This window comes from Glycine soja, chromosome 4 (genome assembly GCF_004193775.1).
Source record: "Glycine soja cultivar W05 chromosome 4, ASM419377v2, whole genome shotgun sequence".
NCBI classification, from domain to species: Eukaryota; Viridiplantae; Streptophyta; class Magnoliopsida; order Fabales; family Fabaceae; genus Glycine; species Glycine soja.
The window spans coordinates 15,576,847-15,587,281 of NC_041005.1; the positions used below are offsets into that span (position 1 = coordinate 15,576,847).

At 31.9% G+C, this 10,435-nt stretch overlaps 1 protein-coding gene across 2 annotated transcripts; it reads right to left on the minus strand.

Annotated features, from left to right (window-relative positions):
* Positions 1-1,594: 1,594 nt before the first annotated feature.
* LOC114409426 (histone-lysine N-methyltransferase, H3 lysine-9 specific SUVH1-like) lies at positions 1,595-5,985 on the minus strand. Of its 2 annotated transcripts, none has more exons than XM_028372887.1 (3): positions 5,820-5,985; positions 3,333-5,602; positions 1,595-2,047 (listed from the first exon to the last, which is right to left on the minus strand). In XM_028372887.1, exon 2 carries the CDS (start codon positions 5,383-5,385, stop codon positions 3,382-3,384), a length of 2,004 nt encoding a protein of 667 aa, XP_028228688.1. In that variant the 5' UTR covers positions 5,386-5,602; positions 5,820-5,985; the 3' UTR covers positions 1,595-2,047; positions 3,333-3,381. The 2 variants fall into 2 exon arrangements, with proteins under 2 accessions (XP_028228688.1, XP_028228687.1); XM_028372886.1 differs by lacking the exon at positions 1,595-2,047 and adding an exon at positions 2,077-2,443.
* Positions 5,986-10,435: the final 4,450 nt, after the last annotated feature.

Consider the following 10,435-nt stretch of genomic DNA (forward strand, 5'->3'; position numbering starts at 1 on the left):
CCACAAAAGGTCAAGAAGTAGATTTCCCCTCTTGACAACTAAATTGTTTGATTCATCATTCAAATTTTGAAATCGTGTTGAAGCAATTACAGCTGAATTCATTTCGATTAATCCCTAAGATTTCTTGTGACAACAAAATTGGCACGCCCGATGGGACCTGTGTAGGTAAATTGATCAAATGATTCGAGTCACGAATGGAGTTTTACCAGTCTATGCATTTATGTTTTGGTAAGACTACTACACATAAGATGAATCAACAAACCAAGAAGAAGAACAGTTCGAAATAAGGGAAGAGTTAATTGGGAATGCATGTTTCCTTAATGACAAGTCCCATGGCAAGTACTTTGTCTACTCCTTCGAGTGACGCTACGTCAATTGTGGCACCTGTTATTGGTAGCCAATATGAGTTATATGCCCGTTCAATGTTAGTAATTTGTTTGTTTCTACCTATGGTGGGCAAGCAAGTGCAAATGATTATGCTAATCGAGTCTTTCTTGTCTAGGTAGGTTTAGTAAGAAGGCCTCCAAGTGTTGTTGGCCAAATTGGTTTGCCAAATATGACTCCGTTTATACCTCCCTCTAGAAGGTCAATCATGACGAAGGAGGTAATAATGGAGAGCCCTCATATGTCAATAAGGATGTTGATCAGGGACCAAATGTTGTAGGTCATATTGGTTACTAGCCATTGAGGACTATTGCAACACCTCTTATTGATCCAATGGAAAGGCCCATGATAAAGTATTTTGGCGTTCAACTAAAACCAATAGAGTCCCATGTACAAGAAAACATATCCATAATGGGTGAATCGCACGATGCCCCTACCAAAAGGGTATGAGACACCACCATATTTCTCCACTTTTTCTAGTGAGGACAACAAATTGACTATGGAACATATAGGACGATTCATTGCTCAAGGTGGTGAAGCCAGTCAGAATGAGCTCCATAATTTGCAACTTTTTCTTCTTTCTTTGACAGGGGAAGCTTTTACCTAGTACTCAAATTTACCACCAAATTTAGTATAAAACTAGGCGGACATGGAGAGATGCTTTCATAATAGATTTTATAAGCCTCAACCTGAAGTCACTATAGCCGATTTGATGAACATGAAGAAAATGGTTGAAGAATTAACAATAGACTTCATAGAAAGGTTCATAAAAGCTGGAAGTCATTGTTCAGTACAATTTCCAGAAGTAGAGTGTGCAGCCATGGCAACTAGGAATATGCATTCTAGGTTGAAAGAAAAATTAGTGGCTCAAGAGTATGGCGACCTTAGCCAGCTAGCTTCCAAGGCTAATCAAATAGAGCAGTTTATACATGAGAAAGAATTGCAAAGGGCTAACAAAGGACGAGGATCTCATTGGTTAATGTTGATGAGGATAATGTGGAGGCCCTTGAAAAGGAAGTTGAAATCATGGTTGTTGAGATATTACAAGGGAAAACTTATTCATGTCTGGCCTTGGAGCCAACAAAGAATAAAGGTGTTGCTGGGGATGAAAATTTTGAGTACGATTTTGATATATCAAAAGCATATCAATTTTCGACCATTTGATAAGGGACCGGAAAATTCGATTGAAAGAGGGGCACAAGATAGCATCTCCAGAAGAATTAAAAGGAAAGAAATACATCAAGTGGCATAATTATTACAACCATTATACGACTAAATTGCATTGTATTTCGGCAAGTTCTATAGAGGGCTCTGAAAGAAGGCAGATTTAAGCTAGTAAGGTTTATTAGGTGAAATCTGCAGTTAGACGTTGACATTAACAAAGTTCTCCTTAATCTACCCACACAAGTTGCCAAAAACACAAGTAAAAGGGGGCAGTCCTTAGCAGCAGAACCCAAACGGAAATGGAGATTCCAAATACCACTCTGCCAATAATCAACTGCACATACTAAGGTCTCGTTAATAATTATAATTAATTAGCAGCATATACGAAACCAAGTTCCCTCAATTATGAGTCATGATGATTGCAGCAGCTGAAGTAAATGGGCCCAGGAAGAGTTCAGACCAATGCAAATAGCATTGAATATGATCCACGCCATGGTTTCTACAATACAAAATGTGAAATAATAATAATAATAATAATAATAATAATAATAATAATAAAACAAATAAATAATAAAAACAATTCTAATCTTCTTAGCTACATATATTACAGCACAACAAAATCGCGTAAAAAGGAAAAAACCACAGATAAAACATGTGAATGCATAGCACTACCTATATGCTTCTCTGGCGCATCATGGCCATTCCCAACTAAAAACTATTACACAAATTATACAATAACGGATAATTTATGATATAATTGGATCCAAAAAAGGGGCCAGGTCCAGAGGGTCACATGATTTATTTATAAACACACTTAAACTTGATTTGGAACCATACATCCACTAAACTTGAACTTCCAAACTGGATCTGGCTCTCAACATAAGATCATCCTCCTCTGGTAAAACAAAATAAGAAACATGGAAATAATAATTAGCTATTAGCATTCCTGGATGAGATAATCCAAGTGTTAACCTTTGCTAACGAATATGTAAGTTCCATAGATGAAAATCAGAACAAGTGCAATTTGCCCGCATATTTTCAGTAACACGTGTTCAAAAATCTTGAAAAGCTCCGTAAACCAAAATTGAAATTTTGAGATAAAGACAAATGAGAAAACTTCAAGTAATGCACAAATACACATGTAACAAAGTAAAGAAACAATGATAACACTACTAATCAACATCTATTATGTATATAATATCATATAATGAACCCCCATAGCACCTGAAGTGAATTCAAGGCATTGTGAACTTACATGCCTAGTTAATTTGAAGTCAATATGGAAATGCTAGCAGGCCAACAACCCCAGAGAAGCAGAATAAAAATTTGAATTAAATAGTGTGCAAAGGAACAGTACCAAAATTGCAGACTAAGTAATTTTGATACTTCCATAGTACCTTTGGAATGAGTACTTATGCAAGACTTCCAGAAAATAGGAGGAATAAAAATTGATAACAAAACATGACGCAAGAATTTGTACATTACTACATTTCACTTATTCCAGCATAATGTTTCTCTTCTAGAACTCAACTGTATTGGTAAAGTTGGAAGTTAACACATCTAACCTATATCACATACATTTGTTGTTGAGAAACCAAAAAAGTCTTATTTATTGTACCAATTTTAGGATAACAAGAGAACGAAACAAAAAAAGGGTAAATTTGAAAACGATTTGTTTTTTAAAAAAGATAAATAGAAAGCGACAAAGAGAGGCACACATGTTTATTACAATGTCAAATCTGAATGACTATAGGAGGTTTGAAACATGAAAGAGATCTCAAAACCTTTTCAGCCATGAAAGCATTGCCAGTACCATGCCGGTCTTGAGCAACTCTAACCAAAAGAACCACGGCATTTTGATGATCCGCATAAGCATTTCTTTCTCCCTTTGGCTGCACTGCTACCTTCGGCATGATCAGATTGGGCAAGTCCATAATCATATGTTAACTCAGTCATTGGCGGAATGTGTCTGAGTGCAAAAAATGCAACATGGAGGTATGATTGGTTGTTCTCTTCATACACGACAGGCTGCCAGAAAACATTTGGGGAGCAACTATGGTTCATGAATCTAGCTACATTCCCAATATTCTTGGCAGTTATAATTAAAGGATACGGCATGGCATAATCCTCAGTAGAGTCATTGGAACCGATTTCTTCCAAAAGCCTAGGCTCATAATTCCACTTGAATTGATCATAAATACGGGTTGTATCAAAAACATACTCATCTCCTTCCTTCACAAGCTGACTTACCTTGCCTCTGTCAACAACTTCTCCTGCATATTCACAAATAAAAGTACCAGCACGAATAGGATCCAGCGATCGAAGACCCCACCCTCTATCCTTCGTTCTGAACACTTCCATGGGGTGCTTTAAACCAGTTTGCGACACTCGATTTTTGCAGTTAGGAAAACACTGACATGTGGGGCCACATTCATGAACCAATGGCTTCCGGCTCACGAGAATGCCATTGCCAGTGTATGGGAAATCACCTTCATTTCTCCTAATGCAAGAGCAGTTCAAATCACCTGGGACACATGCTTTAATGCAGGTGCACCCATGTGAAGGCTGCATTAAACTGAATGATTTTGGATGTCTAAGAGAATGGAAATAATTGAAAAAAGTAGGTGCCTTCACATTATTGACCTCATTGACAAGTGAGACAGGAATACCCTCAGCTCCATTGGAAAGGTCTGCAAGAATAAGTCCAGTCCTTGAAGGGGAGCCAGATTTCCACTTCTGAATTGATTTCCAAACAGCAAAGGCACTAGATTGACCAGGTATTCTCACCAACTTATACTTAAATACACCACCGCCACCTTTTGCTTTTTCTATCCATGAATCTTGGATTTTATAAAGACCATCATAGACATAGATTTTATTATTTGGATTCACACCATCTCTCATGCCCCGGATGACTCTTACTTCATTGTGTTGTCGCGAACTCCTATCCAAAGCAAGATTACCCCTTTGAAGCTTCTGGTCAGTTGTGTGCTTATCTTTATTCATGAAGAAGTTCCCACCCTGACCAGTATAAATTATAACATCACTATCCTCAGCATCATCGTCATATTCTCCTGACGAAACAATGCACACAGCCAGAGTTTCCTCCTCAAACTCACCCCTGATATGCAAGGCATCAATTCCACCCATGGAGGGAGCATGCAAGCCCACAATACACAATTCCATTCGGAAATAAAAAATGTCACCAATCTCAATCCCAGGAACTGCTCCTATTCTCTTCCTCATGTTTGTCCGAATTCCTCTGGTCATCAAAGTATTGCAAGCTTTCAAATCTGCACGCTTGATCGAACCTGAGCTCAATTCCTTCGCCTCTTCAAGTTGGCAGAGCCTTCTCCGAAGTGCATCATACGCCATGAGCACAATATTAACCACTTCACGGCTACCATCTTCTCTTTGGGCAGGGCTAATACCAACTAAGCCACTTAAATCAGCAGGTGGCTCTTGACTTTTCTTAGGCTTATTTACAGATGATTTGGTGTGGCGCGACGGTGATCCACGTTTTTTCTTCCCAGAAGTATCTTGACCATTGAACCCGTTCATTGTTGAACTAGAGTCTCCTGCCCCTAGTGGGTTCTTATATGCCCTTAATGGAGCAGGTGTGGCAGCACCCCTTGTCGTCACCCCAGTTGGAGTTTGCTGAGGTGCACCAAATGGGAAAAACGGAGAAAACCCAGAAGGATACTGGCCAGCAGGTGGAGCTTGAGAAGACATTGAGTAAATAGGAATCAAACTCCTCAGAGGTTTAATATCCAGAATCTTGGACTTATCAATGGGACCATGAGGAGGAACTGAGTTTTGCCCTAACCCTTCTTCCATTACAGAACCCCTTTCAATCAATCTAGAAGAAAACCAACCTTCACTAGCTGAAAAAGCCCTCTTCTTTTTATAATTTTTGGTCACAAATTCCCCCCTTTTCACCCTCAAACAAAAGCCATCTTAAACTTTTGTTTCTCTCTCCCTTTAGTACAGTCTACACAAAACTATCAAAGTCACTACTTAATTTCAAAACCCAACGGAAAAGTTTCATCATTTTCTGCAGAAGAGCACAAAAGGGTCATGCAACTATGAAGATCTTAGGAAAAATGATTTGTAGATAAAAACCCACAAGCAAAATGAGATCAAGTTAGAATTTTTACAGAAAATACGCAGACCCCACAATTTGCAAAGGGATCAGGACAAGTACAGTATCCTTAAAACAAAAGAGAGAGAAAGAGAAATTTTGCATGTAGAGAAGAATTTGTTGATGTTACCTTGTGGGCGCGCTTGATTGTTGAAGCTTGAAACAAACATGAAAGGAGATTGTTGAAGCTGCAAGTGAAAGAGAAGAGGAAAATGAGAGTGTGTTTTTGGGTACAAAGTAGAAAAGAGTGTGTTTCAGACCGTGTGCCGAAGAAAATGGTTAATAAATTGCCCTGTTCTGTGTCGTACCATTGGAACATGTGCTGTAATTTAGTAATGAAGTTACTGTGCCTGTCTCATATGACAGTGCGAAAAAGAAAGTGTTATAAAGTACAGTACTATTATAAATGGTAAATTTCAAGGTAATTAACATATTACCGTACTTGTGATATAATAATATAAAATGAGAAGTAATAACAACATATTACTCCTAAAATATATTCTATTATTAATTAAAAATTATTAAAAATTATCATTATATCATTAAAAGAGTGTGAAATCCCTAATTTTTTATAATTTGAAAGAACTTTCAACCAATAACAAATAGAATTAGATAGAATTTAAAAGAATATGTTACAAAAAGTATTATTAATATTTCTGATGTAAAATTATTTTATAGTATTATTATATAATTTTTTCTCTCATACTATTATATATTTTTGAAATAAATAAATTTTTAATATATAAAAATCATAGAATTTATTTTTGGTCTATTAAAAATTAATATATTTAATTGTTGTTTTTATAAATTTTCAAATCTTTAAATTCAATTTAAGTCATTATTAATTAACAATGTCACATAAAAAATGTATCACGTTATTTTTTAAACAACAGAAATAAGAAGAAAAAAAAATGTTATTCAAATGATATCATTTTACCATATAAAATTTTATTAGATCAGATGAAATCAAGTGAAATTAATATGACTTATTTGATTGAAAGACACTTAAAATTACTAACCTAAGTCTAAAAAACACTAGCTATCATTTCAAATAATTATTAATGTGGTATATCTAAAATAATATTACATTACAGCTTTTTTTCAGCTAGTGATATATTACATTTAAATAGTGATAAAAAGCATTTTTGAAAATATTAAATTTACTAGTATGAAAGAGAATAAAATAATTTTGAAAACCTAAATAATTATTAATAATACTTTTAGGAATTCAAAATAAGTCAGAACTTAATTTTAATTATAATGCTATTTATATAATTGATATCGATCTTTGCTCTTTAGTATTGTTAAAGTCGTTTTGACTTTTAATTAATGGATAATATAAAAAATTGTTTATAATTTTTTATTTCAAATTTAACTAATAAAAATTAATTAAAATTCTTATCAATGGGTAAATCAAATTTAATTAATGAGTATTAAATACTAGTATATTGTATTGAATATTTTTACTATACCAATAAATGTTGTTCAATTGATAAGAAATTGATTTATATCCTATGTTTGATTCCCGTTGTCCATGTAAAAAGGTGGATAATTATTCTTTAAAAATATCAGTAGTGAATAATTTGTTATGCATTAATTAATTTTAAATCTTCAATCAGTATTCATGCAAGATTAGTATTTAATATTTGTGATTTTATAATTTATTTTCATGTATTTTATTTAAAATTTACGTAATAAAGACTTGTTTTTAAAATATTAGTATTTAGGAATTTTTTTTATTATCTTTTATATATATATATATATATATATATATATTAATTTTATATCTTTAATCAATATTAAGTTAAGGAAAGTATTTAATATTTCTCATTTTATAATTTAAATTTAATATATTTTATTTAAAATTTACCTTATAAAAAATTATTAATAACTTACTAATTAATATCAAATCAAAATTAATTACTGAGTATTCAATATTTCATATTGAATATTTTAATTGTTTAGAAATATAGGCATTAAGTAATTTTCTGTTCATTATATATTTTTTTAATTTTATATATTAATCAGTATTCATTAAAATTTAGTATTAATATTTTCATTTTATATTTTAATTTTGATAAAAAAAATCCTATGAATTAATAATATTTATCATGTTAATTTAATACATTAAAAATATTAAACAATAATATCAAATTATTTAAAATTATTATGGATTAAAATTAATATTTAATCATTTTACAATATAATATGAATTTTATTTATATTAAGTAATTTAGAAATATTTATAGAATAAATTTTAAACATATTGTTATTAATATAATTAATTTATTGTGAATCTAAATTAGTTGTAACAAAATGCACTTAAATTTGTCTAAACAACTGCACTTAAATAAAACGTAATCACCTTAAAAAAAATATTTTTTATGAATATAAAAAAATATTCATAATTGCCGCAAGAAACTATTGAGCGCCTAAATCAAATACCATTTCAAATAAGGTAGACGAAATCCGACTAACGCGGTCCATGCTACTAGTGAAACGTCATCACGTTACCAAACCCTTGGCCTGCAAGTAACCTTAACCGCTTGGGATACGTGTGCGGGGATCTCGAATTTTTTATTTACAATACACCCCTATATTAACCTATTGTCGCGTGAAAATTTCGTAGTTTGGATTGCCAATGTTTCATGATTCCAAAATAGAAATTAAGCAATTTGAATCGAAGAAGGAAATCGCTTTTCAATAATTGGTTCTCAAGATATTAAAGAAAGCACTTGGTGTACCTAAAGTATTTAAGAGTGTGTTTTGATGAGACAATTTAAAATTTTAAAAAATTTTAAATTTTGAAAATTTTAAATACTTTAATTTAAATTTTTTTATTTTTAAAATTTTGTGTTTGGATAAAAAATTAAATTTCTTCATTTTTAAAATTTTATGTTTGAATAAAGAAATTAGATTTCTTCATTTTCAAAATTTCTTATTTTGATAAAATAATCAAATGCATTCTTTTTTAAAATTTTATATTTGAATAAAACATTTTTTAATAAAATAACTATTTTTTTCATTAATAAATTCTATGTACTATTTATCGAGTGTAGTATTCTAATAAATATGTACTATTTTAATCTATTTCAATTAAAAACATATTAATTTAATTATTTAAATCATTTTTTCATTTATTACCCACTACAAAACTCTTTAAATTTATAAGACATAACTATTTAGTAGATAAAATGACATTATATATGATCTTAGAACCATCACAACATAAAAAAATACACAAATCAAAATTCACAACATAAAAAAACAATTTAGTACCATTTCACCTTGGAATGTTATTTAGAAGCCTACAGATAAAACTTATTTTCTGTAGAAATCATTGATCAGTAATGCAATTACACACAAAAAATAACTTGGACAGAAACAAAATGTAGTCACAAAATAAGTCCAACTTCCAAAATTATCTTTGTTTTAGCAGAGGAATTCCTTCACATCTTTTTTGCACAAGAAAACATAATATTAAGTGTTAGCTACCATCATCACCTAAATCCAAGCAACCACTACCTAACAACATGGGCATCCATGCTTATTATCCACACACCAACCTTTATTTTCTTCCTTTTGCCATGTTAAATAATATTGTAACACTTACACAAACTATATTTCATACTATTCAATTTGGAGATATATGTTTTTTATATAAACTAAAAAAATAAAACATATGCTTCCTTATTCTAGTTCGTGCAATCCAAGTTTTGCTCTTAAATTTTCTCCTGCCGTCATGATATCTTCCACCTTTATGCAATAATATAAAGTACATGAAAAATAAGATGAAGGGAAGCAATTTTTTATGATTATTAAAATTTTGGTACTGCTAGCTATCATCTAATGATATTGACGAAGATTAAAAAAATATTTTATACAACAAACAGAGTTCTGTGGGTTATTTTTTTTCTTCCCCATGCTACTATCTAGCCGTTCTTCCAGGCACCGAGACAAAATTAGAATTGAAGGAACAAGTTTCTCAAAATAGGACAGAATCAACTTTAGCAGAGTCCTATCGTAGAAATAAGACAAAACAATGAATACTGGACAACCAGCAAACCAAGAGATCTTTCAACCAGACAACCAGCAAACCAAGAGATCTTTCAACCAAACTGCACTGAGCCAAAAATCAAATACCCTGCAAGTTACATTCTCACTACCCTTCTCTTTAGAGGGTTCGTCCTCGTTTCAACACCCCCAAATAACACAAGATCGAATTAAATTAATTAAGATTTTATTATTATATTATTTTCCTCTAAAGTCTACAAATAGCAAAGAACAAACACTAGGCTAGAAATTCCTACTTTTCTTTCTCTATTTTACACAATAAAGTATTATTTAACAGTATAATTTGTTCTCTTACATTATAAGTGTAGCTATGGCCACACTATCTTTGTTGGAATCCTAATCCAATTTCATGCATGGTTGAAAAATTCAGAGAAAGACAACACATTCATAACCTCATCAGTCATGAATATATGAATCACACAGCTTAATCACAAAATAACAGTAAGCCAGTAAACATCCCCAGAACTAGTAAAATTAAACAAAAACGAAAAAGAAAAAGTCATAGTTGTGCTTCAATTTCACAGATGATTATACCCTGCAAATAGTACCTGAACTCACTTCTATGTGTTCCTCTCTCTTTCTTCTTTCTATGTTCTACACGCTCATACCTTTTTATGTTACCAACTAAACAAAACACTTGTAAGAAATTACAATTAATTATAAGTATAACTG

Excerpts from the sequence above, each read along its gene's own strand:
- LOC114409426 (XM_028372887.1), bottom strand. The coding sequence starts at position 5,385 with ATGGAAGAAGGGTTAGGGCAAAACTCAGTTCCTCCTCATGGTCCCATT.